The sequence below is a fragment of the Aspergillus pseudotamarii genome (assembly GCF_009193445.1).
Source record: "Aspergillus pseudotamarii strain CBS 117625 unplaced genomic scaffold BDV38scaffold_5, whole genome shotgun sequence".
Classification (NCBI taxonomy): domain Eukaryota; kingdom Fungi; phylum Ascomycota; class Eurotiomycetes; order Eurotiales; family Aspergillaceae; genus Aspergillus; species Aspergillus pseudotamarii.
The window spans coordinates 617398-644089 of record NW_022475019.1 but is presented as its reverse complement, the minus strand read 5'-3'; the positions used below and the strand labels follow the sequence as shown (position 1 = coordinate 644089).

Here is a 26692-nt window from a genome sequence, read left to right as displayed (position 1 = left end):
ATGTTGAATACCTTATAAATCTAGGTCAAAAGTATTGCAACAACGGATTTTGACCAAAGAAACGGAAGCTTAGTGGTGGGAAGGGTGGATGGAGATAAGGTCAAAACTCTAGTAGTCAGTGAAATGGAATCACGCACTGCCCTCACTTCGAGCTATTTGTCAGTTGTGACCGATCATGTTAGCTTTTTTGGCGCGCTCATGTGGTACCTATCCAATTATATTCCAAAGCAGCCTCGAGCAATCATGAAAGCCCTACAGATTTCAGAATGTACGGTGCAGTGAGCCACTCGCGCATTTTCCTTGAATACGTACTAGACATAAATAAACAAAAAAGAGCTTAGAGGCAGGACGATAAATTTCAAAGACCAAACCTGTACCGGATTCACATATCGTCTGCTCACTGAATAGCCCTAACGCTGTATTATATCCAGATGCAACTCAGTAGCATCCAATTCTTGGGTATCCGTCAACGATCAGCATCTGAACATGTAGCTCGGCAAATCACTGTTATTGCAGTCGAATAGATCTTCCCCAAATGTGATAAAAGCGACGATAGTACACTGATCTCACATCCTGGATGGCCGAACCTCTGTGCCCGGGGAAGGCCCATGGTGTGTAAACTAGAAACAGCTATAGTCCTGGCAGGCATGATGGATCTTGCTACCTATCTTCCTTGGAATTGGCATCTGTTCCATCGAAGGCTACAGGGTAGACCGTTAACAAACCTGCAAGGCAGGATGTTGGGCTAAGCTTAGAGCCAAAGCCGATGGCAGGGGTATTTCCTTTGGCGCACAGGCCGGGGTTTAGAGGTACGTTAGGCTTTTACTAGCGGTTGCAATTTGTCTTGTTAATATTCCATTTCGATAGCGTGAAAAAAGATGGCGAGGGGAGATGGGAATATGAATACCATCCTGCAGGTTACCTATCGTTTGGGCATACTACGACCAGACAAGTAGCCAAACCATAGCTAAGACAACGATCTTAACCAAGTCGAAATATTTCAATTTACTATATGTATAGTATCTAATTCTATATAAATTAAGCCGGAATCTTCTTCTTATAGTATCTAGGATAAGAAATATCTAAAACTTAGGGACAGTAATCAATAAATAGTAAAATATATTTAAAGAATTAGAGTAAGATAACGAAAATTATACTGAAAAAGAAATCTAATATATAGTGTCGAATGTGAAGAATAGTTTTTAACATATACTTGACTATATCTGTCAACTAGTAACTTATACTGTATTCTAAGAATAATAGTTTTGTATGGATTTATTGCCATCAAGTAAATCCAGACTGACAGGTCATACATAGGAGTGGCTAACTGGACAAATGATCTTGCCAACCTTATGACGCTCTGTCGGATAATTTATTCCTCTGCCCCCGTCCGATCGACCTTCCAAGTTATAGAGCTTAATTTGTGGGTTCGACTGGTGGGTCCACCAATTTTGAATCGTCCCTTAAAGTATCTCAACCAATAAATTTTCTCAAAAACACGAACTGACCATTCCCCCAAGAGCTGGTGTCTTAAGTTCTAAATCACGTTCCGTTATTGCGGAGTGGTAGCCATTGAGCAGATACTTGACTAGCTCCCTGGAATTCTCGTTTAACCGTGGATAGTATACCTGGCACAGAAATCCCGCTACGCCTTCAAGAATCGGTATAAGACTTCTAGATGTAGTCGTCGTCTAGAACACCATTGACCACGGCATTCCATCCGGGAAGCAAAGGGACTTCCAGTAAAGATGAGGTAGGTAAGAGGCCGTGCTGAATATCAGCAAAGTGCTCAAAGGACTGTTCTATTGGGTCGTTGAAGTAAGCCGGGCTATTGATAGGCAAGACGTTGGGTATAGTTAAAGGGGTTTGACCGTGCCTAGTGTTATTGGGGTTCTGGTCATGGATATTGTCATTAGATCTGCCGACATCATGTGAGCCAAGGCGAGGAGTTAAATTGTCCGAATCCATAGATGACTGCTGAGCTAGTCGGGCAGACAAAGCCTGGGCTCGGAGTGAACAGAGACATCTCCAGATGCTACTATTGCCGATTGTGGTGCAAGAGTTCGAAGAAGGATTGAAATTAGTCGCGCAGCGCAGGATATCATCAACCAGGTCCCAGGCATGGTCGGTTTCCGGTGTGCGGCGACTCGTACAGAGACAGCGGAGAATGTAGGCAAGAGCATACCACTGTGTATAGGTTTTAAATAACCACGTGTGATGGCTGAAGGGCCCGGAGTCTTGCAAAAGCGTGTAACTGCTTTCTAGGACATCGCAGGCAGCTTTGAACGAAGGTTTGGTGGAGTAATCAGGACCACTTCGTAGTTGCGCTTGTTTTTCCTGGTATATTTCTTCCCGTATCAGTAACAAGAATTCCATCTTCTTGCAGGCGGTGATGAAATGTCGGTATGCGAGGTGGGAAAGATGACCTGGTGGATGGGAACTGGAAGAAAGCGAACTGTCCAGCCACGTCTTATAGTCATCGATGGTTCTGCGCTTGGCTTCAATATCACTCAGGGTATCCTTTGATCTGGTGCCCAATATTGGCTGCAGAAGCCTAGTAACCTTTATTCCACCGATGCAGAAAGACATCTCAGTCCACCCATCCAATTCCTTCGGCAGCTTCTCCATGGTCGGGTAAAGCTGGTCGTCATTAATGTTCAGTGGAAGTCTTGGGCCATGGCTAAGTAGGTCGCCTGTCAGCTCAAAGCCATGGTCCTCTGGTGACCGAGCATCTAGCACACAAAGGTGCCACCATACGCGTAGACGAAGCTCTGACTCAAACGGGGTTAAATTGAGGGAGGTACCGTCTCGATGCAAGCCGATAGACTGAGCCAATCGAATTGCAATCCCATTAAGAACCCAGACGCCACGTCCCGTTTCGTGGACACGTAGACTAGTCTTTCCATAAGCGATAGTGTCATCAGATAATCGTCCGACATATAAACCTATAACCTACTAGGAAGATGGCTAGCGCTTGCAACGCCGGCATATCTGGTTGGTTTAACAACTCGGTTCCAACGAGGATGTGGCTCAGACCGCATTTAAAGTGTTCCAGGAGCTCTGCCCTGTCCAATGATAGCTCGGCGGCGTCTTGTTCAGTTATACTGGTAAGTGCTGCAAAGTAAATGGCAAACGTCAGAGCCGACATAGATCTATCGGCATTCTTCGAATCTAAAATGGTGGCAATTATGGCAGATTGCGCGGTCGGTATATGTAGGATCTTCGACACTGGATCGACATTCTTCACATAGAGCGCCCAAAGTTGTAATGCGTCCCGTGGCTCTGGGTGAAGATGGTGCAGACTCGATGCAGCGTCCACGGGAGACTTCGCTAATCGATCTGAACCGCTCCTTGATACTCCGTGCTCCGCTGGGGAGACTGTAGCATGGTCAGTAGAAGGAGGCCTCATATGCTCCTCATCGTGCAAAAGATCCTTAAGATTAGAATTGTTCACATAGTGCACGCGTGGTCCATCGCCCAACAACAGCTCCCAGGGTTTGGAGGGTCGTGGGTCGAGTGCCGTCGGCGTTTTGGCCTTGGGTTCTGGAATTACCAGATGGTTGTCATCTGGGGCATCTTGTCGGCCCTGGCTCTGGCGGATGTCTAATAGTATTTCCTCCAGTCGGTCCAATCTGTCTGTAATTGCTTGAAGGCTCGTCACCCTCCGCGATCCGTCGCCGGTATCTCTGCTAGGGTACACACATGTCCAGCCCGCCCTGGCACAATTGGTACATGGTACGCCTCGATCACATCGGACCTTGCGACGGTGGCAGCACAAACACGATCTTGAACTTAGGCGCGGTGGGGGTGACCATCGAGCATCCTGGTGGGGTGAATGGTTTTTCTGGACTTTTGGCATCCTTGGTACAGTCCGTCAAATACGTCCGAACAGGAAATGAGAACTTGCAGAGAGATTGAGACAGAGAGAGAGATAGGAAGGGGAACGAAGCTCGTAGATAGTCATATACGCAAAGGAAACCTATTGAGTTAGGACTACGAAGATAATGTCACAGTAGTCGATCAGCCAGTCGACTGCGGTGGTGAAATTTCATTGGCCATCTCGGACTCCCGGTGCCGAAAAGTCCGCCATGGAACAAGTACTAGTGAACTGTCAACACTTCACCCACGTCAACCGGAATGTATATCTGGCTTTGTTTGGCTTCAGATATCGCATGTTCTCTTGTTCTACTTTAGGTAGGATATCGGTAGGCTGTCCTCATAGCCAACAGCGCACCTCGACAACCCACCCAATGGTGCCAAGACCTGAGTGATTTGGAGTCGTTCGGAATAAATGGCCAACACAAATATTGCAATCAGTGATGTGTATCTGCCTCATTTAATATCTGGGTTTCTGGATGCGAACGATCGGATAGGAGCCAAGTCGGTCATACAGCGTCACGGAAATATGTTTTCTCTCTCACGCATACAAGAGTTCTCTGCAAGTCACATATGCCTAGTAATCGACTGTTGGAAAGTCGCTTCTATAGTTCTAGATTGATCTATGTATCTCTAGTAGAGCTATACTGGGCTCCTTTTAACCATAATCTTGCCTGTTCCCTCGAACCAACGAAAGCCGGATTAGCGAGCTCCCTTCTCCTTACCACCTCGGTATTTGGACCCGTACAGTAGCACTCTCAACATGAACAGGCAACCTCCGGCTCCCAAGTACATGATGCCAGTAAATAGTTGGACGCGAAGGTAGGGTTTAGGGGTGGCCCCATTCTCGCGAAGTTGCACAGCGATTGCCTCCGCGACAGCCGTTGGAGGGCAAATAACCAACCACAGAATGCCGAGGGCAGCAGAGAGATCCTCAATACCCACGACCTCTGCAGCGAGTGGCGCGGCAGCGGCAAATAGCGTACCTGCGAATAATCCAACGGCAATGGCGAAGAAGTAGAGCACCACGAGAGACTCGGCAAAAACCCACACAACTAGGCACAGTATGCCTGCCAGAGTGGAAGCACTAGAAGCCACATTGATACGTCCAAGGTAATCACTTAGTAACCCAACACTGGGACGTCCTATTGCCTGCCCTAAATTGAGCAATGCGCTGGCAAGACTAGCTTGGTCATGTGTGAAGCCAACCGCGACCGCATAGCTTGACAAGCTGAATAACAGCGCTACGTATCCTAGGGCACTGAGGAAAGCCCAAAGTAGAACGGTAAGATAGTCTGGTCGCCGAAGGAGCGTCATACTAAAGATGGGGGTATGTCGCATGTTAGACCGGGAAGAGAAAGGCACCCGAAGGAGGTTTGCGCAAGCCAGATTGACGACGAAAGATATAATACCGAGAATGCGCATCGCCCATGGAAACCCTACCGTCGGGATCATGTGTCCAACGGCAAGCGAATAAATCAGGCCCCCTGTCCCGGACCCAGCTGCTGTAATCCCATTCACTAGACTGCGTCGTTTCGTGAACCAGTGAGAGACAATTCCCACGGACCCACAGAAACAGAAGCCCATTCCAAGCCCAAAACAAACCCCCTGTGAGAGAAAGAGCTGCCAATTCTTTGTCACAAATGACGTGGTGATGAGCGAAAGGGTCTCGAGAACCGTCCCAATGCTGAGGACTAATTGAGTGGAGATCCTCCTATCTAGGTAAGTAGCGAGAGGAGATACAAGCGTGGCGCAAGAAATACTAAGGCCACCGACAAATGCATACTCGAGTGCTGTTGTTCCGGGAAAGACATTGGAGGACAGATAGTAAGATAGAAAAACTCCATACGCCTAGAAGTTGCATCAGCTGACTTCCAGCCTCAATTTCCGAAATATGCCTTACGCTGTTAATACCCCATGTGTGAGCATTCATGAGGAATGTGCATACCACACAGACCCAACCATATCCTCCTTCAGGGAGAGGATGAGAGTCAACCTGTGGTGTTTCAGAGTCTGTTGGATGCCGCGATGTAGCAAGGAACTCATCGCCGGTCCTTACAACTACCTCAGGCTGAGGGCCATGGTGCAGATTGTGGGCGATATCGTGCATTCTGGTAGAGAGGCAATCGCCGGTTGCAGGGAGCAAAGGGCGTTCGTTTTGATATTGGTATTTTGCCAGACTTTCCACAGCAAAAACTGGGTAGTTGACGTTGAGTGAAGTGTCCATTTCATGTAGGTCGTTTATGATACCTGATTAGCGATGCAAACGAGCCATTGGCCTTCGGAAATCCGGCATCGTTCGGTTGAGGTAATCTTCATGGCGCTTCGGCACCGATGGGCCGCATGGTTCTGATACTATTTAACATCCTCATATCGGCGCCGAGATGCCGAAAGACGAGCCCCTACTGGACAGAACTCTAAGGACGTGTCCTACTTTGCGAATTTTATTTGCCTTGGATATTCAACGTGGTTTTCATTCTTTCTCTCCTTGTCTCTTTTTCTCTCCCCCCGCCCCCAAGAAGACTTGCGCAGGAGCTACTTTAGCTCATCGTAAAACTCTCACACTGCGGGGGGAGAGCTGGACCCTATTGATAGCAAGGCAAGGATATGAAAATGGCGAAGTGAATGGCACTAGGACTGATCCAGACATACAACAATAGGATTTATAGCAGCCTCATTGCCATTATAGGTGGGTTGGTATCAATTGCCCCATAACTCCCTCAATGTTCATGGACTTTCCAGCACACATCAACTCGCTCTGGGATGTGTCAAGATGACATTTGATTGTAAATTGTATACCCGATACAGAAAGACCGCAACAACCCACGATACACAGACTCTGAACTGAGGAATTGTATTAGAAAAGGAAGGAGATAGAGAGGGAATGTATTGAGTAAGACTGGGTAGATAGTTAAAATATAGTTAATATAATAATCTCAACTAAGTGCAAATATTTTCATTCGATATACTTATAGCATCTAATCTATACGGATCGAGCCGGAATCTTCCCCTCAGTATGCAACTTTGGTGTGAAAGGTGTTGTTAGCACAATCCACAGACAAAATATTCCCTCAAACATTGAAGCTTTCCTAGCGATTCCCCTCACAGAGGTCACTGAATTGTAACATATTCTTGAACAATCTAATCTTGTGCGTCTGCCCAGAAAACGTTCAATCTGGCTCCAACCAACCAAATAAAGTATACCTCCCACATCCCCTCCATCTCTCTACCCCACACGCGATTAACAGGATGCAAAAGCACCGGCCCGAGATTAATTGGCATTTCTTGTATAAATCCATGACCGCCGGAAATTTACCGGACCTTGTCGTCCACTCCGCCCTCACGCCAAGATCGCTTAGACGTCAAGCGCCCGAGAGCCGACTCTATCGATCACGGAGTATATATGACTCTTGGCACGTACTAACCTTCATCGAGCTATGATCTTCACTATCAACAGCCCTGAAGAGCGTTAATCTTGTATTCGCGCCGTTCCGGCATGGTCCGGTCTCCACTATGTCTAGGGTAGGTTGTTTCGTCAGGAACGGATTGGACTGGGATTAAATGTCCGTCCCCTGCTCGGGCATGTTTCGAGTCAGGTGGAGATGGTCCAACAAGGATGTCGATCCCATTTTGAGTCATGTATATATAGGAGGATAGATTCAGGATGGAAGCATGTTTGTTGAAGGCATTAAACGCATGAGAATCACTACTTGTTCTCAAGGACTGAATACCACCTCTCTAATATTCTTTGCATCGACCCGCTCCAACGAGTCTTTATCAAGATGAAGGCCACCACCGCATTACTCTCCCTCGGGTTAGCTACCTCCGTAGCAGGCCATGGCTACATGTACATTCCTTCTAGCCGAACCCGTCTCGGCAACGAGGTATTTGCCCCTCTTCCTACCCTCGACGCTCAGTTTAAACTCAACTAACGACCCCAGGCCGGTGTCGACTCATGCCCGGAGTGTGCAATCCTCGAGCCTGTCGAGTCCTGGCCGGACCTTGATGCGGCACCAGTCGGCCGTAGTGGACCCTGTGGCTACAATGCCCGTGACAGTATCGACTACAACCAACCCACCACTAATTGGGGTTCTGAGGCTGTGCAAACCTACAGTCCTGGCGAAGAGATTGAAGTACAATGGTGTGTCGACCACAACGGTGACCACGGCGGCATGTTCACGTACCGGATCTGTCAAGACCAGAGTATTGTCGACAAGTTCCTCGACCCGGATTACCTGCCCACTGAAGATGAGAAGCAGGCTGCTGAGGATTGCTTTGACGCAGGTCTACTGCCTTGCACGGATGTCAATGGCCAGGAGTGCGGGTACAGCGCGGATTGCTCCGAGGGACAGGCCTGCTGGCGTAACGACTGGTTTACCTGCAATGGCTTCCAGGCTTCTGACCGGCCTAAGTGCCAGGGTGTTGATAATGCGGAGTTGAACTCTTGCTACACCAGTATTGCAGGTGGCTACACGGTGACCAAGAAGGTTAAACTACCGGAGTACACTTCCAACCACACCTTGATCTCGTTCAAGTGGAACTCCTTCCAGACTGGTCAGATTTACCTCTCTTGTGCCGATATTGCCATCCAGTGAGCGCGTCCTCTTTTGTGAGCATGGCTGCATGATATCCGTTCATTATGGTCTGTGATGATTGTTCAATTGTGTATTTACTGCTTGCAATGCACAGGATGATGTAGACATTCAATATGATCCTTATTCACTGTTATTCTCCACTACATTATTCTCTATATAATGGTCTATCCAGGGAGACTCCTACTACTTCATCATCCTCAGGATCCCAGCCGGTGTCGGTAAAAAGAAGCAAAAACATTAATTAAGCAGGCTCTGCCAGACATCGAAATAGGCGCTGATACCACCGTCTCTTCTACCTTGCATGACATACACTTCATTGACATCCTCTCACACTGTGACAACCTACTTTGAGAGAGACACGCGAAACCCTGTGAAAAGCTCGCATCTCGAGCAATATGGACAGTTACTCTTATGCAAGCATCGACGCTAGCATTACCAATGAGCATGTGCATGTCGGGGATGAGACTGGCGTCCAAGGTCAGTTTGTGAACAACGGAGGCCATTTGCTCCACGGCCAAATTGGATATGAGATACGCGGAATATAAGTCCACAGACGACAGGCAAAGTTCCGGATATTGTGCTAATGACAACATCCGGAAGCATGCGCATTGTCACATGGGGGAAATGAAGACCCCATGGGTTATGGCCCATGATCTCCAAGATGCTACCCTTCTGCACAATGAGGCCCATCTCAGGCACATACTAGGTAGGCTGGGTGTAAGGATCCTATATTACATGAAATATACTAATTAGAATCGAAGGCCAGGTCACGAGACAGATGAAGAGGTCAGATAGAAAGTATGGTTTCATCTTGACGTACGAACAAATGATATTCCTCAAGCCGGATTTCAAACGGGGCTCGTGGGCATTGTTCAACATGCTTCTATCCATCATTAATAGAGACACAGCCGGCATAAGGGCTGGATTTTGAGAACAAAGTTCGCTGAAAGAATGCTTTTGGTATCTGATCTGGTGTGCCCTGGAAGACGACATTGCAGGGAACTCCCTGCTTCTGCGGGGATGGATAGAACTCCTGCATACGTGAACATTGACACGGCTCTATCATTACTTGACTAATTGATACCCCGGCGAGTCGTTACAAAGTTGGAGAACAATCAATGATTCATTTTTATAGTATTGTATCTAACTGCTCCTCCAACTGCTCCTATTCTCCCGCTGTCACTCCTCCTACAATCGATTTGATGCTACTGAAAGGTATGGGTCGCGCTCACTAACACCATCATCTACCCAACAACTAAAGCGATTAAAAGAGACAATATGGAAGGAAACGAAACAAGTTCTCAGCCACTGGTAAGGACAAACCTTAGTAGCGACTGGGCAGGTAGTGTATGTTGAGAACGCTGACATCACTTTTTTCACGAAGCAATTACAGGAAGTATGCAGAGCTTAAGTTGAGGGGCAAACAAATATAGACTGATACCTTAGAAGAATATTGTTAGGAAAGCAAGGAAGCGGAAGAAACAGGAAGCGGCAGGGCATAAGGGGGGATGTAGAAAGTCCATATTATTTCTCCTAGTTCAATGCAAGAATAACCTCGATTTGTTCCTTTCAGTCAGATATACATAAATACATACACATATCCAGTGACACCACCCAACAAATAGAGGCCCACCTGTTTTCGGTCCTCTCGACTCTATTTCAGGAAGCGTTGGAAGAGCTAGTACTCAATACGCTACGAAGGGCTGACTGTATCTACATAAAATACAACTAGATCAGGCATTGAGCGTCGTACAGAGACATGGAAAAATGGTCTCCCAGGCAAATATACACCCCAGAAAAACAGGATCAAGAGGAATCGCTCATACAGCGTATGACAAGGGATCAGGGAGCGGCACTTCTAGTAAAGTTAGCGACTACGATTACCGACACACTAGATAGGGTTAAAAACACTGGCAGCGCAGATCCAGGGGAATCGGCAGATGCAATAGCGGATAACCTCAGCACTGATTTAACCGACTTGATTGTTATGTCGACAAAAAATGCAACCGATTCCCATAAAGTTTACAGTGCCTAGTAGACTGGGAAGAGCCGTGTTTTCTCTCCGAAACGAACTAAGACCAATCCTTGTCTTCTTCATACTGTCTCCTTCCTCAGGCCCTCGCTTTTTAATCTGTCTTCACTAAATGCTGCTGAACTAGTGCTTAATCCGTTGTCGTTCGTCAAAGATATGTGAATGATCTTATGGAGTCTTTCGTGCGTCATCCTTCTAGAGACGTTTCTAATCGAGCATTTTCCTTCGGGCTAGCACGTGTTTCATTCGTAAATCATGAAGCGTAATCCTTTCTGGTCTTACCTTTTTTATTCTATCCGTTGCACATTGTTGAAGGTTGTGTTTATAAGCGGTTTTGACCTCTTATCTATCACCCCACAACGAGATTGCAAAGGGCTTATGCATCTCTGACGGTAAAATGTAAGCCATGAGGGCATTCGATTTCTTCCAGGGAAAAGCTGTTGTACTTTGACAATTCCTTTTCTGTTCCTTTGATGGCCAAACGGCCGCTGATCGCGCAGCGGCAGAGCATCAATGGCAGAAGCAAAGTGTGGAGCATGTTCCTCGTAAGTCGACATATGAAAAATGGTACAGGTAATATGAGTCTGGTTCACAATGTAGCTCGAGCCAACTCCTCTACCTAATATTGCTAGAAAAGACCAGTTACCTGCAGCGAAAGACAATGTCGTACAGCATCTATGAACGAGACACTTCAGGTCAGCGTAACAAGAGGGTGCCTGTCAGAGCAAAGATCGACTGAAAAGGACTGGTGTCTCTTTCCTATAGGCCCTGGAGCTACCACGATGTAGTGGGAGTACTGGTTCTTGTCTTTATTTCTTGTGGGAAACGATCTTCGAAAGATTGGCGTTATCTAGGGTCATTTTCTTCACAACATCCAAAGCATAAGATAAGAGAAGACCAAAAACACGAGGTGACAAAAAAGGAAAGAAAAAAAAAAGAGCCAGAACGGCAAAGACTATTGAACGAGTTAAAGGGTTCCCATGACCACCATGTGATTCAAGGAACCCTTAAATATAATACTTTCGTTGTCCTTCCAGACATGAGTTGCCAAATTAAGCGATCCATCGGGCCCATTGTTCTGGAAAAGGAAAGTTAACCAGCAGGCTTAGTGACTAATCACCAACATAAGCGGAGAAATGGTTGGTTTATATGTCGGTTAATCATTGAAGGAAAAGGATAGTGTAGGCACGACGGTCCGATTTTCCGCGGCGGCTAAACTTCGGCTGATTGCCCGTTCCCTTTTCATCGCTCCGTGATGGGCAATACTTTGGCAATAAATCATTAATCACTACATGTTTCGGGTTTACGGTCAGAGATTGCGATGAGAACCTCTGGATTGCACCGCAGAGGCTCATCTCAACCGGGGAAGAATGACCACCAAACAAGATCCACCAATTGATAGATGATCCGTGCTTGCGACATCAAGCGGGGAGTGTCGGCACGAACTCTCCAGGCTTCGCTCTTAACCAGCCTGCATTGTCAATCATCCTTGGCCCGTGGTGGAGTAGGTAGTAGTTACGATATATATTTGTATGCCTCATAGTCCTCCGTGATCTGCTTTTCTTATTTCTTTATCCTCTGTACTTTTTCTTACCTCTACATCTATTGTTTTTACACTATTCCGCCCATAGTTTTGTCGGAATAGTTATCATTTTAATCCTACGATTTCTCCCATTCCTTTTTTCTTCTTTATGTTCACTTGAACGAAAGAAAACGTAGATATACCCATACAGCACATTCAAAATGCCTCGCCTCGACGTGGAAAAGACCATCGAAGAACTCTCCCTAGGGGAGAAGGTCGCCCTGACAGCCGGTAAGTCAAACCCCACGATCGCAAGACGAAAAAAAAAAATATCCTAACAAAACCCCAGGAATCGACTTCTGGCACACAGCCTCCGTGCCCCGCCTCAACATCCCAACTCTCCGCATGTCCGATGGCCCCAACGGCGTGCGCGGAACTCGCTTCTTCAACGGTGTCCCAGCCGCATGTTTCCCTTGTGCCACGGCACTGGGCGCAACCTGGGACACCGAGTTGCTCCATGAAGTCGGTCAATTGATGGGTGAGGAGTCCATTGCCAAGGGCTCGCATATCATTTTGGGTCCCACGATCAACACCCAGCGGTCTCCGCTCGGAGGTCGTGGGTTCGAGTCCTTTGCCGAGGATGGTGTGCTTTCTGGACACTTGGCCGGCCACTTCTCCAAAGGTATTCAGGAGAAGGGCGTTGCGGCAACTCTGAAGCACTTTGTGTGTAATGATCAGGAACATCAGCGTATGGCTGTTGATAGCATTATTACGCAGCGGGCTCTGCGCGAGATCTATCTTTTGCCTTTTCAATTGGCTATGAGAATTTGCAGAACGGCGTGTGTCATGACGGCTTATAACAAGGTGAATGGAACGCATGTTAGTGAGAATAAGGACATCATCACGGATATCTTGCGGAAGGAATGGGGGTGGGATGGCCTGGTCATGAGTGATTGGTTCGGTACGTACAGTACCAGTGATGCAATCATGGCTGGTTTGGACCTAGAGATGCCGGGCAAGACACGCTGGCGTGGAACTGCCCTGGCGCATGCCGTTTCGTCGAACAAGGTCCCTGAGTTTGTCATGGATGAGCGTGTCCGCAACTTGTTGAACCTGGTCAACTATGTGGATGGCTTGAATATCCCGGAAAATGCCCCAGAGAAGGCTCTTAACCGGCCACAGGACCAGGCTCTTCTCCGCCGTGCTGCGGCGGAGTCTGTTGTTCTCATGAAGAACGAGGAGAATATCTTGCCTCTGAAGAAGGACAATTCTATTCTGGTTATTGGTCCTAACTCTAAGGTTGCGGCCTACTGTGGCGGCGGCTCCGCGTCCTTGGATGCTTATTACACTGTCACTCCGTTCGATGGTGTCTCAGCTCAGAGCAAGGGTGAGGTCAAGTTCGCTCAGGGTGTCTACTCGCACAAGGACCTTCCTCTCCTCGGGCCTTTGCTGAAGACAGCCGACGGCAAAACCGGATTCACATTCAAAGTGTACAACGAACATCCTTCCGAATCTAACCGCCAACTGGTCGAGGAGCTGCACCTGGTCTCGTCGAGCGGATTCCTCATGGACTACGTCAACCCCAAGATCCAGTCTCTCACTTACTTTGTTGACATGGAGGGTCTCTTCACCCCCGAGGAAGACGGTGTCTACGACTTCGGCGTCACTGTCGTCGGTACCGGTCAATTGTTCATCGATGGTGAGCTCGTCGTTGACAACACCAAGAACCAACGCCAGGGCTCTGCCTTCTTCGGCACTGCTACCGTCGAAGAGAAGGGCTCGAAGGAGCTCAAGGCTGGCCAAACATACAAGATCCTCTTCCAATTCGGCACTGCACCTACCTCCGACCTCGACACCCGTGGGGTGGTAGCCTTCGGACCCGGAGGCTTCCGCTTCGGTGCCAGCCGTCGCGTTGGCCAGGAGGAACTCATCTCCAACGCTGTCAAGCTAGCCTCCGAGGCCGAACAAGTGGTCATCTTCGCCGGTTTGACCAGCGAATGGGAAACCGAGGGCTACGACCGCGACCACATGGACCTTCCCCCCGGCAGTGACGAGATGATCTCTCGCGTGCTGGACGTCAAGCCGAACGCCGTCGTGGTGGTCCAGAGCGGCACCCCAGTGACCATGCCGTGGGCCAACAAGACAAAGGCTCTCCTGCAAGCCTGGTTCGGTGGTAACGAGTGTGGTAACGGTATCGCAGACGTGCTTTACGGCGACGTCAACCCCTCCGGCAAGCTACCCATCACCTTCCCCGTCCGTCTGCAGGACAACCCCAGCTATCTCAACTTCCGCTCCGAGCGCGGCCGTGTCCTCTACGGTGAAGACGTCTACGTCGGATACCGCTACTACGAAAAGGTCAATCTGGCCCCTCTCTTCCCCTTTGGCCACGGTCTCTCCTACACCACCTTCACCCGCTCCGACCTGACCCTCACCACTACTCCCGAGCAGCCCCAATACGAAGAAGGCGGCGAGCCCATCACCGTAACCGTCACAGTAACCAACACCGGCAAGGTAGCCGGTGCAGAGATCGTCCAGCTCTGGGTCGCTCCTCCCGCAACGGAAGTCAACCGCCCTGTCCGCGAACTCAAGGGCTTCACTAAGGTCTTCCTGCAGCCTGGGGAGCAGAAGAAGGTCGAGATCATCGTGGAGAAGAAGCTGGCTACTAGCTGGTTCGACGAGATGCGCGAGAAGTGGGCGTCCGAGAAGGGCGAGTACGAGGTTCTTGTTACTGGTACTGGGGAGGGTGTTCTCAAGTCGTCCTTTAAGGTCGAGAAGACTCGCTACTGGGTGGGTCTGTGAGTTATGGTTCGTATCTAGATGTGGATGTCGATTCGATTCGAAAGTCGCTGGACGACTCTTTGTGTGTGTGTTGAATACGCTTTATGGTTATGAATAGAAGCGGAGAATTAAATTGTATGCTTTAAGATGTCTATTCTTCTTTATACGTACCGGACCTTCTACACTTGACGTACTGTACCTATTTCGGACATCCTCGCTTTTCTTAGGGTGCTTGTAGTAGACCGATATATGATCGTCGTAGCTTATTTCTTAGTAGGCTAGTAGGGCCTTTGTAGATATCTGCAACTAGCCCTCATTGGGTACAAACGCTGTGTAGTCAGCCACACCTGAACTATTTCGACCTAGGACCTAGTATAAAACCTTCATGATCAGCGATTCCGCCCCCTCAGACAAATGCTGTACAGCAACTAAACTGTTGATGAACAATATACGATATTCTCACACAGACCAGAGCTCTTGGTTCTAGACAATACTACAGAAGTTAAATTAAAGGGTACTAATTATACAGTTTGTGGATGGCCGTCTCCTTGATCTATCATATCCGCCATGTAGAGGAGGAATAAGAACCACATCACAGCTTTCTGGATGTTAGTATATAACAAATCCTTGCACTCTACTATTCTCTCCGAGCTAGAGCTATCGCATGGTAACACTGGCTGAATCACACTAAACAGAATAATACCCCCGTCACTGAAGATCGTCAGCCGGTGACAGCTATGCTCACCTGCAGAATTCCATCGTCTATAATTAATACTACACGAAGAGACGACCTTCCATATACAGTATGCTTATTTTTTTAAATGCGGTCTTTAACTGGTGTAGGAGAAATTCTTGCAGCTACAGACTGGGGGATTTTACACCGACTAGGTAGACCCAATCATATAGCAGCCGGACATCACCGTAACCTTTTTCATTTCCAGTATAGATGCTAACAGCCGTGGTAAGTGTTCCGAAAAGATGGTATTTAAACATCTCTCTTGATGATTATTTCTGGGGATGAATGAAGGATTCTGTCATATTAGTAAAAACTAGAGAGTTCTTTGGAATGTAGAGTGGGTTCTCCTGTAACAATATCTGAATATCTAGACGTGTGCTGGGAAAAAGCCCTTATGGTAACATCCTTGAGGCAAGATAAAGTGGCGGCCCAGAGGTCTGAGCCCAGTCCTGCAGCTACTGAGGTACATATGTACGTAGTCATATGATGATCCTTGACCCAATAGCAATAAGAAGCGCTCAAACGCAATGCAGGAAGACCCTCAAATCTTCAGAATGCATGCTCATCCTATAAAGTTACCCCTAAGGGGGTTACCACCCACGCATGATGGCGTGTGCATCTAGTTCTTGGGCTTGATCAGGGGCTACGAGGTATCAGGGTGAGAGGAATTACTTCCCCCGCCCACACATACACACCGCTACTACTATGATGGAAATGCATTCAAACACAACCTGACCCACATCCCCAAGCTCAAATATAGTTTCCAATTGATCTAGTCGAGTATGTACATTATGGTGTCGCGTGTGCAGTGTGCCTATTGTCTCCCCTCCTCCCAGTGCTACCTGCGTGTGTCTTGTTTAGTACTACTAACTACCTGTACATTAGGGCTTACCAATCCAAACTCCTGATCTACATCATTACTAGCTTCTAGAGCTTTTTCTTTCTCCTCATACCTTTCCCCTCAATCCAATGCCAAGCGTTATCGTCATCGATGGTGGCCAAGAGGTTACCGGAGAGGTCCAGGTTTCTGGTTCCAAGAATGCCGGGCTACCACTCATGGCGGCGACACTACTAGGTACCGGGCCCAGTACGCTGCATGGTCTCCCACCTGTATCAGACATTAAAAACATGGACTCTATCTTGCAATACCTCAGCGCCGATGTTACGCAGGTTAGCGATAACCTGCTTAAGATTGACAGCACAGATGCAACGTCTCTTTCTGTTCCTGTGCAGCTTACTCATAGCTTAAGGGCGTCAATATTGTTTCTTAGCCCGCTCGTTGCTCGATTCGGGTACGCCCATCAAAGTTTCCCTGGTGGCTGTAGCATTGGGACACGTCCAGTTGAAGAACACATCAAAGGCCTCAAACAGCTTGGGGCTCGTATCATCATAACAGATACACATATTGAGGCGTATGCGGCTCAGTTACAGGGAGCAACCATCCATATGGAGACCCCCTCGGTGACTGGAACCATGAATCTTATCATGGCCTCTTGTTTGGCGCTCGGCGTGACACACATCCACAACGCGGCCCGTGAACCGGAAGTGAGTGACTTGATCGACTTCCTGGTCCGCATGGGAGTAGAGATTCATGGCACGGGGACGGACCATCTTCTTATTCATGGTCGTAGTACACTACCTCTATCGCCTTGTCAGTACCATATTATGGAAGATAGGATAGAGGTGGGCACGTTTTTGATCCTGGGGGCGATATGCGGGAACCCTCTTACGGTATATCCCTGTCACCCTGAGCAGCATGCAATGTTGATCAAGAAACTTAAAGCAGTGGGTGCTCGTGTTCATATATCAAGCAACTTTGTAACCATCCGGAAAGTCAAACGTCCCTTAGCTGTCGACATTATCACGGGCCCCTATCCGGCATTTCCAACAGACTTGCAGCCGCAATTTATGGTATTGCTTTGTTTAGCCCAAGGCACAAGTCATGTTATTGAATCTATTTTTGAGAGACAATTTGGCCAATGCTTTGGTCTCCAGGTCATGGGGGCTGGTATACGCGTTTGCGAACAGACGGCAATAATCAGTGGCGTGGAGAAACTGTGTGCGGCACTCGTGTCTGGTTCAGATCTGAGAGCCACTGCTAGTCTTATTCTTGCAGCAGTGGCTGGGAGGGGACGGTCTGTGGTTGGCGGTATAGAATATCTTGACCGGGGCTATTACAACCTAGAAAGAAAACTCGCAAAGATCGGTGTCATTGTTGAAAGCTTAGATATATGAGTGGAATTAGCAAGATTGTAGAAAACAATTTGTTTATACGCCCGGGCTTGTGCGATTGGCGGTGAGCTGAAAGTAAGCATCGACTCGTGCCTGCATCCATAACGACTGCATGAATACTACTAACAAAACATATTATAGGTATTGTCAGCCTGCCGGCTCTGAGGAGGTATACCGCACCCGCTCCGAATCCAAACCAGGTGGTCAGATCCAACTCCTCCACCAGCCGCCACAACAATTCTCTTTGACCCCCACTATGATAAAACGCAGAAATGTGCGTAGGAATAGTTTTAGCTGTAATTTGGCTTCCGTGGATGTTATTCCATCGCTCGATCAACCACGTGACTAGGGCATATCTGTGGTGCTGTGCTGCGTACTATGTCGGACATTATGATGCATTGAAAAGAATTGGTATTGAAGAAGCATCAGGGGTACTCATGCTGGATCAAAGGCTAATGCTCTTCGAATATCTAGGTATACTATTTTACTCTCCAAATCAGTCTCCTTAACGATTCCTACGGCGTCTTGCCCTTTGCAAACTATTTAGACGGCACCATGCCAAAATTCATATCCCCTTGCGCCTGATACTGGTGGCTGCCTACAATGTTCTGCGTGCCCCCGCCGAACTGATTGTATTGATGACTATTGGCCCCGTACTGATGGGCAAGTCCGGCCTGCGCACCTAGCGATGAATTGCCATGGCTGCTTTTAGTCGCACCCCCTGTGTCTTTACTCCACCGACGCAGCTCTCCACAAATAGCCATAAAACCAGGGTCATCGACACTGGAGAACTTGGTCATATCCATATGATTACTGTGAATTCCAATGGGCACATAACCCGGCAGAACGGCCGAATCTTGTGGCACAACCTATTGTTGGAGACGTCAGCATTTCGAGGGAAGGGCTCCGACTTTGGCATGACTTACTAAACCAACTCCCAGCACGGGCACCTCTTCATAGAAACAAGTCACTTCGATCGGCGGCGGTCCTACACTTCGCACCATCGTGTGAAAGCCGTCTTGGATCCGCGCAAGAACCTCCGAATCGCGCTTGAGAACGTTGACGATCTCGGAATTCGTCTGCTTAACCAGGCTAATTGATCGGCATACAAAGTCGGCCCATTTGGCAAGGCTAGCTCCATGGTGTGGCGTGCCGAGAAATATAATACCACGAGTGGACCGAAGGATGTTGTGGAGATGCGGCTCTGGTCGTTGTTTCGACGTGAACAAGGCCTGTGACGCGCAATTAGTGCAGTTCCCCCTGCTAAAATTCAAGCAATAGCGTACATCTTCACAGACTAGTCCACCTAAGCTATGGCAGACAAATATAATCGGTCGTTCATTCTACGTGGCGGTCAACGATGCAAATGTGGTGTCAATAGAGGTGGTCACCCTACCGTGGCATCGTTCTCTCGATAGTTTGAAAGAGATGCTAGCAGATTATATGCATGATTGGCAATGAGAGACCGCGATACTACACTTCGCCAGTCTGCCACATATGCGTCATATCCGAATGTGAAGATGCGGGCTGTCGGAAGCTTTGAAGGGAGGAGGGTTTTGGGCCAAGGTTCCTCCGCGCCTGGCGCAGTCCATGTTGCATCGCGATCACCGGTCAGACCGTGGACAAAGACGATACTGGGGAGAAACATCAGCAGTCATTTTCTTCAGCTTAGGATGGCACATACTCAATCGTCCCATCATTCGGGCCGCAGAGCAATTTGAGTCCGGCAGGGAAGGCCTTTCTTGGCTGGCATTTGGGTGTATTGTCCTGATCTTTGGCTCGAGGCCGCAGTCGTCGCCAGAATCGTTTCGTCCTGGTCACGTTCAAAATCATAGTATCTTGCCCCGGTCGTCAGATATACCATCCCAAGGTGTTGTTTACTAAAACTAAAAGTCATCCCGGCAGGGGGTATTTAATAATTGGGAACCCTGTCAATACTGGAAAGCAACAACGTATCCCGCGCTACCCCCACGACTGATTTCTCTTGAAGAGGGCAATGTACGCTCTCAATATAAGCGCCAGCCTTAAATAGCAACATGTATCTTTTGCGCGGTGCTCTAAAAATGACTCGGAGAAGGTCCTCCGCAGCCCCTCAACAAGGGCGGAGCTTTAGCGCTCCACATCTCGCCCATGATCTCGAAGGACGAAGCTTCAGTATGAGAGGTACTAGGGGGAGGGAGTTCCAGTTTTGTCCTGAACTGGGGATGGATGAATCCCTAGACCGGCCAATGATGAGCAAGGCAAAGCGAAGATCAAAAGCTTCGGACAAATCACAATGCATATTGCAATCCATATTGGTGATAACTTGCATAAGTGTTAGTCCCATTGCATTTCCGAAATGTACTTGCGCCAGAAAAAAATTATCTATCTATCTATCTATCTATCTAAAACTGAGGAGTACTGTACCCTTGTTTCCCCCGCCTAGATTATCGGCTTTGGTTCGCTCTGTTTTCCACTTGTGGAGAGCCCCAAGAGAATCCTGGCGTTAAAAAACAAGACTTGATTAGCTCAAAACCCTAATAATTTCATCTAGATGCATGGTTAGTCGTACTAGCATGATATAAGTCCCCAGCCCTAACGCGATCCGACCCGCTGTCCGTTTTCTTGCCTGGATCGGCGAATCAATCAGCCGAAGTCCACGTCATTTTCCGAGCGCTTATTACGGTGGGGGACCGAGTGAAGTGAAACCAACTCGTTCACTTGCAGCCGACATCCCCTGGGCGGCTAACTTGCATGGTGGATAAGTCTCAACTGTAAAAAAAAGAAACCGTACTCCAGAGAGGAGAAGGGTATCACGGATGCTCGCTACACAATCCGATCTGCATACTGCTAACTCAACTTCCCAACTTCTTAGCGCCCGGTTGTGGCTCCCTTTGCTGAGGTGTAAACTGACCTAAGCGACTGAGGACGTCAAACACGGCGGCTATACAAATTCACTCGCAACAACTACCAGATTATTGAGCAAAAACAAGGGCTGCAAGCCTAAGTGGAGGAAATTGGGGGTTGCATCGTACCGACCTAAATTATATAGAACTTGCCTGGTTCGCGTCCAGCACCTTCTACCACTTTTCGTTCTGATACGTACGGCCTACTACACTGCTGTACCAAATATTATGATGGAACTTCCCGGCCATAAGTCCGGTCTATTGTTGTCCAGTTACACCTCGATCCAGCCTCTGCCTAGTATGGCAAACTCGGATATCTCTCACCAGATCACCAGCCTCATCGAGGTCACAGAAGGCATCGTCGAGGCGTATAACCCGATCAAAAACCTCCGTGGCCTACCCGATGCCTTCCGGGAAGTGAACAACCTCCTTCCTTTCATCAAACAAATCCTTCAAGATGCTAAGCGTCCGACGAAGAGAGTCCTATCCGCCAACGACACTGAGGCCCTGAAGACGGCCCTGTGTAGCTGCGGCGAGAAGGCTAACAATCTACTGGAGATCTTCCAGAAGTTCGCAAAGAGGACGAATGGCCGATACAACTCTTCCGTGTACCGGGCAATTATTATTCAGCACGGCAAGCATAATGTTGAAACGCTGGCGGACGGTATTTTGCAGGATCTAGGGGCCCTTGTGACGCACCACATATTTCCGGCGGACCTGCAGAGGCAAGTCAAGTCATTGGAGAATGCTCGAGAGGCGCTAGCGAAAGTGTCTCCATCACTAACTGACTTCGATCTGGCCGACCAGCCTCATGCTGCCCACCAGTATGGGGATCATGGCCGCCAGTATAACCTGCTCGGCGAGGGTAGCCAGAGAATCGCGGATGGTCACTATTTCGAGGCGCGGGGAAATCAGACGTTCGGCATGTTCCCGCCGAAGAGTTTTATGAACAGCTCTGAAATCGCTGCTGGTCAATGAGATTTTAGCGTTATCCTAGCATCACCGTCTCCCAGCCCTAACATTATTTGCGTCCAAACTACACGGTTTTTAGACAAGCTCCTAACGTTCGTGCGTTGTAGGGGAATGGTCTCTTAACAGCCCCCACTGGTGCCAGGGCCGTGCGCGCCCTTACAGTGGATTGGGGGAGGCAGGGCATCTCTGGTGTGTTTCGCCCTGCAGATTTTTTTGGGCTTTGATATCGTTTTGTTTGTTTAGGTGGTCTGTCAGCCATCGGGGACCTCACCTTCCGGTCACTTAGAACGTTGGTGAGATGGACATGATAGGCATCTATGTGGGTGGTTAAAGATTGCTGAGAGAGATCCTGTTTGTATAAACAAAGCCTACAACTATAAAACTATATGGGTCTATTATGATACACCCCTACATCGTTCTTTAAAAAAAAGTGAATATATATATATATATATATATATATATAAAAGTACGGACCGCGCACAGGACTCAGAATTCTTCGTCGCTCTCTACCCTTAATATATTCGGTTACCGCTCTTATGGAGTTTCTTATTGATTTCTACTCAAAGGCTACGGGGATTTCAGCATCAAAGCGCGGATGTGCCCTTCTAATAAACCATTTACATAGGTACTGCACAAACGGCTTAAGCCGGGATGAAATAATTCAATCAAAGGACAATTGGTAGGTTCCAACGTGAGGACAATTTCTGCCTAATGCCCAAAGCTTTATATTCATGTATGGCATGGGACGTAATCCTTAATACCTAGGGCCTGTGCACAGCGCTTTGACGGTCGCGGGAGAACAGGTTCTCTCCCCTGGGGAGCCTATTGGTTTACACCGGCAACGCTTGACGATCACCGATGCTCGTAGGAAGTCAAGGCCCCGCCGCCCTATACGTGGTAGCCCCAGAACGACAGCAAAAAAAAGTATTAAAAAAAAAGAAAATAGGAGCTGTGAAAGCTAACTAGGTTATAAGGAATTTTGAGCCAGAATTTATGCTTATACGTAACGTTTGAGCAAGGTTTGCCCTAGGTTTGCGGGAACCCCTGATCTGATGCTAGGGGGATATAATCTCCCAACATTGCACGGCCGTAAGCAATGAAATGTGATGGGAAACCGGTGATTGATAGATCAGAGAACTCAAGTCAGATGATTTTAATTGCGCGGGGATTAAAGTCTAACTTTTTGCTATCAAAAACTCAAATTCACGGTCGCGAATCGGCGGTTCGCATGAGTCATGTATGAACTCATTACTTGTATATTAAAACCAGGGTTCCAGCCGTGGTAGCTCCTTTTAAAAAGTTCCTCCTGCAAATTTGTATGTTGATGTTTGGATGTGGGATTCCGATGTATATTGACTAAAGAAGTTAAGAAGCGCTTAGGCTCAGTCTCATGTTTCCCTTCCCACCACACACAACTCTACTACTTACTCCTAGTCGTATTCATTCGAGTCATTTCCCTACACAAGAGGTTGCAGATGGCAGCAAATCACAGCGAAGCCTGGGATGGGCGTTCAGTGAGTAGCACAAACGTGAGCCTCCCTGTGCTGCTATCCGAGAAGAGAAAGAAAAAAAAAAAAAAATATTAAGGGAAAGAAAAAAAAAAAACAAAAATAAAAATATTCCAAAAAAAAAAAAAAAAAAAAAAAAAAAAAAGGGAAAAAGCAAGAGAAAGAATCCATGGTCCAAGCTGACTGCAGTAATAGCAACTTGCATTCGTCGCCACAAAACACGATCCAGACGCGGAGCGGAAAGTTTCGTTATTCCCGACGAATGATCCTCGACTTCGATTTTCTGTAGCCAATATGTCTAATCAGAATTTCGCAGGGCTGCAGAGTCCTCCCACTTCCCAACAAGGAGGGATTCCTTGGAGACAGGCGGGTTCGTGGAATGCTTGTCAAACCCGTTTTGATACTGACAGGTTTTCTTCCTTCCCTAGATTCGGAGAGCGTTCACACCTCCTTTGAAGAAGATTGGAATCCTCGGCCAGCTATGCCCTCAACCAAGTTCCATTTCACCGACTGTACTTTTGCGGAATCACATGTAGTTAATGGAGATGTGGTTAAAGATGTCTCGCAGCAACGCACGCTATCCAACACACAATATCATTTTGAGAAGTCGAAGTTTGAAAATAAGAGCCAGGCTGTGAATGGGGATATAGAAGGGGATGTTTATCTGAAGATTGTGGACATTTACAACAAAAAAAACAGCAGCAGCAGCAATAACAGTTAAGCAACATCGAGTGGAGGGGCTTTATCCCTCCTTGTATGTCACCACGAATTATGGAATGGGTTTATTGGGGGTGCGGGAGAGAGAAGATACTCGCGAGAAAGTAGCAGTAGAACTAGGACTGCTGCCCTTGACATGTGTGGGCAGAAAGTATTAGATGAGTTAGAGCTATACAAGAGCTAAAGACAGGCACCAGCTCTTTCCCTTTCTGTTGATAGGATTCAAGCTATCTGGATGTGAATAATAATTCTGTTACAGGATTACTTAGAGCAAGTAGCCGAAGGATCCTCATTAAGGTTGCTGGCCGAAATCTCCTATCAATATTATGTATGTTCGCATATCCAGGCTGCGTATTGATTCGACTATGCCGATTTGTATAAGTTGAATCCAGCGAGTGGTTCATTTTGTGAAGCTTTGCAATTACACTCGCAGCTTGCATAGAGGGGGGTGTGTAGTTTACTCAATAGTTCGCTGTCATCAGGTTGTTCATCTCTGGTGGAAGCAGTTCTCATGTGGTGGTATCGTTAGAATCAACAAGCAAGTAGTTAACCTAAAGCTGCCTAAGCAATGCTATTATTGATGCTGTAAAATACAGCTTCAGGCCTCAGGGAAAGGGGTTGCTCATGCTTTTTTACCTATAATTTCCAAGGTAAACTCGAAATTGCGTTACCAAAGGTCTCTCACCATTGACATGCCATCTATCTAGTCTACTGCGATTTCTTCACCTGGTTCCACTGCTGCCTCAATTTTGTCTCACGCACTGCCAGCCCGAAGGAGCCGGCCGCCCTCGGGCCCAACACAATGGTACCAAGGAGGAGAAGCCCCAGGTCTCTCTTTTCCACGTCAGAAATCCTAGAATGGTGAGCATTCACCCCCCGTCTCGCTGCTTTGCTTTCCCTCGCTCTGGACAGGAGAAGATAAGGGAATACGATACAAGCCAGCGAGACCACAATCCAGTCAAACTGACTAAAAAAGTGGAACTGCTCCAGGACCTCGGCAGTTTTATTTGCTGTCCCTGTACCATCACTATTAATAGCGGATGTATTCGATCCCTGCCCAATCCATGACAAGGGCAGAGTATTTGCTGTTGCCAGTCGCTTCCAGGTCGGAACAAAGAGTCGAAAAAGGGATGCGTCTGGGTTACGCGTCTTCAAAGGAGTGATCACGGTGAACAAGTGCACCGTGTCTGAGATTACACCCGCTAAGATGTACAACCCAACTAGCCAGGGCTGGCCAGGGTGTCTTCGAGGGTTGTTTTCGGCTGGAGATCCAGTCAGAAAACGGCCTGCCGGAAACCGGAGTATCCGCGTGCTGATATAGAAGATGATGGCGAGAAGTATGGGTGTGGCGTGGAAGAGTGCAACCAACCCGTGGTGAGTCCAGGCGCTTGCTTGCAACCAGACGGGGGCAAAGACTAGAGAAGGGCACAGAATCGCAGAGATCAATGTCAGAAACAGGGCGATAGCTTCATGTCGGAGGATCGTTGGATCCCGCTGCTTAAGGTTGCCTTGAACAATGAGGTAAAAGATAATGGGGTTGAATGAGGGCAGCGCCGATGAAATTCCACAAGATCATGAACAGGAAGGGGGTACACATGCATTGTTAGCTAGCTCACGACAAAGGGCGGACTATCATAGTCTATACAACACACGTACTATTTCAATGCCGCACTCTGCACACCATGCCGACGACTTTCAATCATAACCCAGACATTCGTGCAGACGACAACGAAATTGATGTTGAAGAAGAGCATCCGCGGACCCATGGAGAGTCCGTTGCTGAGGACTTTGTAGAATGCAATTACCGGCACCATGCGATGATCCAATGCACCAATCCCCGTACAACTTATTCGCATTACGCGTCTATCTGGCAAGCGCCCGATGGCGACGATTGTATCGAAGCTATCGAACATGTGGCCCCAGCGCCCGACGAATCCCCAGAAAGAGGATACGCCGAGGATGCCCAGGGCAAGAAGATGGGAAGGTGCCAGGCGAATCGTTTGGATATCAATGGCTAACTGCGCTCTGCTGGCTCTTCAGAATATGCATGGTCAATCTAATATGCGCGATAGGTGTATAGAAATATACTGACAAAAGGCCGCAGCGTCGCGGAATATTGGCCATAGCGGAGGCGAAGCCCTAATTGATCCTGGCGCTGCGACGGCCGCCCCAACTCCGTCCCCGATCTGCGTTAAATGCGCATATTGGGCCGTTTGGCTCACCACGGAGTCAGCACGGAATGCTTCATGTCGCCGTAACGGACGTGTCGATTCCCGTCTATTCGGCCCGACAGTGTCCGTCCTGGGTGTGAATGGGTATGGGGTCCTGGTGGCACCCTTCTCCTCATAAAACACTTATCTGCCATCCCATGCGACAAGGATGAAATTACAATATCATACCAGCATTGCCGACTGACGAGAACAAAAGAATGATTGCCCGCATTACAGAATCCCCACCTCCCTCTCAATATGGGTCTCCATTTCGAGTCATCATTGTTGGTGCTGCAATGGCCGGCTTGACCTTAGCCCATTGCCTCGACAAAGCCGGCATCGACTATCTTGTGCTGGATAAGGGCATCGTGGCAACACCATTTGGGACGACTATTACACTTCAGCCGCATGGATGTCGGATTCTCCACCAACTTGGCATCCTTGATGATGTGCTAGACAGCTGCTCGACCATGGGCAAATGCTACTACAGCGCTCCAGATGGACACTGCTTCTTGGAAAATGATTTCATTCCCATTGTCAAGAAATAGTAGGTCGACGTCCGGCAGGAAGACTCAGCTGTTGAAGATGAGTCCTAACCCTCGTGTTTCAGTGCAGGATATGACACACGC

The 26692-nt window shown here is 48.1% G+C and overlaps 10 protein-coding genes across 10 annotated transcripts; 7 read left to right on the top strand and 3 right to left on the bottom strand.

Moving 5' to 3' along the window:
• Positions 1-1674: 1674 nt before the first annotated feature.
• Positions 1675-4174, bottom strand: BDV38DRAFT_268007 (fungal specific transcription factor domain-containing protein; the record flags this gene model as incomplete). Its single annotated transcript, XM_032056690.1, has 4 exons — positions 1675-2898; positions 2957-3592; positions 3703-3757; positions 4128-4174. The coding sequence occupies 4 exons, from the start codon at positions 4172-4174 to the stop codon at positions 1675-1677; spliced, it is 1962 nt and encodes a 653-aa protein (XP_031918351.1).
• A 404-nt stretch (positions 4175-4578) lies between these two features.
• On the bottom strand, positions 4579-5986 carry BDV38DRAFT_268006 (MCT family MFS transporter; the record flags this gene model as incomplete). Its single annotated transcript, XM_032056689.1, has 2 exons — positions 4579-5727; positions 5780-5986. 2 exons carry the CDS (start codon positions 5984-5986, stop codon positions 4579-4581), a joined length of 1356 nt encoding a protein of 451 aa, XP_031918350.1.
• A 1672-nt stretch (positions 5987-7658) lies between these two features.
• Positions 7659-8471, top strand: BDV38DRAFT_278452 (uncharacterized protein; the record flags this gene model as incomplete). Its single annotated transcript, XM_032058722.1, has 2 exons — positions 7659-7760; positions 7818-8471. The coding sequence occupies 2 exons, from the start codon at positions 7659-7661 to the stop codon at positions 8469-8471; spliced, it is 756 nt and encodes a 251-aa protein (XP_031918349.1).
• Positions 8472-12246: 3775 nt separating this feature from the next.
• Positions 12247-14947, top strand: BDV38DRAFT_295083 (beta-glucosidase H; the record flags this gene model as incomplete). Its single annotated transcript, XM_032062634.1, has 2 exons — positions 12247-12316; positions 12375-14947. The coding sequence occupies 2 exons, from the start codon at positions 12247-12249 to the stop codon at positions 14822-14824; spliced, it is 2520 nt and encodes an 839-aa protein (XP_031918348.1). The 3' UTR covers positions 14825-14947.
• A 1561-nt stretch (positions 14948-16508) lies between these two features.
• On the top strand, positions 16509-17774 carry udpA (UDP-N-acetylglucosamine 1-carboxyvinyltransferase family protein; the record flags this gene model as incomplete). The annotated part of the gene is made up of 1 exon (XM_032058721.1): positions 16509-17774. The coding sequence occupies one exon, from the start codon at positions 16509-16511 to the stop codon at positions 17772-17774; it is 1266 nt and encodes a 421-aa protein (XP_031918347.1).
• A 536-nt stretch (positions 17775-18310) lies between these two features.
• Positions 18311-19604, bottom strand: BDV38DRAFT_295081 (uncharacterized protein; the record flags this gene model as incomplete). The annotated part of the gene is made up of 4 exons (XM_032062633.1): positions 18311-18640; positions 18698-19003; positions 19168-19405; positions 19456-19604. The coding sequence occupies 4 exons, from the start codon at positions 19602-19604 to the stop codon at positions 18311-18313; spliced, it is 1023 nt and encodes a 340-aa protein (XP_031918346.1).
• Positions 19605-20493: 889 nt separating this feature from the next.
• Positions 20494-22007, top strand: BDV38DRAFT_236262 (uncharacterized protein). The gene has a single exon (XM_032053444.1). The coding sequence runs from the start codon at positions 20885-20887 to the stop codon at positions 21632-21634; it is 750 nt and encodes a 249-aa protein (XP_031918345.1). The 5' UTR covers positions 20494-20884; the 3' UTR covers positions 21635-22007.
• Positions 22008-22957: 950 nt separating this feature from the next.
• BDV38DRAFT_236261 (uncharacterized protein) lies at positions 22958-24215 on the top strand (the record flags this gene model as incomplete). The annotated part of the gene is made up of 3 exons (XM_032053443.1): positions 22958-23157; positions 23332-23506; positions 23565-24215. Coding segments are annotated over exons 1-3 (515 nt in total), but the record flags the coding sequence as incomplete, so codon positions are not given.
• Positions 24216-25628: 1413 nt separating this feature from the next.
• Positions 25629-25984, top strand: BDV38DRAFT_236259 (uncharacterized protein). Its single transcript, XM_032053442.1, has one exon. It carries the CDS (start codon positions 25649-25651, stop codon positions 25931-25933), a length of 285 nt encoding a protein of 94 aa, XP_031918343.1. The 5' UTR covers positions 25629-25648; the 3' UTR covers positions 25934-25984.
• Positions 25985-26140: 156 nt separating this feature from the next.
• On the top strand, positions 26141-26686 carry BDV38DRAFT_236258 (FAD-dependent oxidoreductase). The gene has a single exon (XM_032053441.1). It carries the CDS (start codon positions 26282-26284, stop codon positions 26609-26611), a length of 330 nt encoding a protein of 109 aa, XP_031918342.1. The 5' UTR covers positions 26141-26281; the 3' UTR covers positions 26612-26686.
• The last annotated feature ends 6 nt before the right edge of the window (positions 26687-26692 follow it).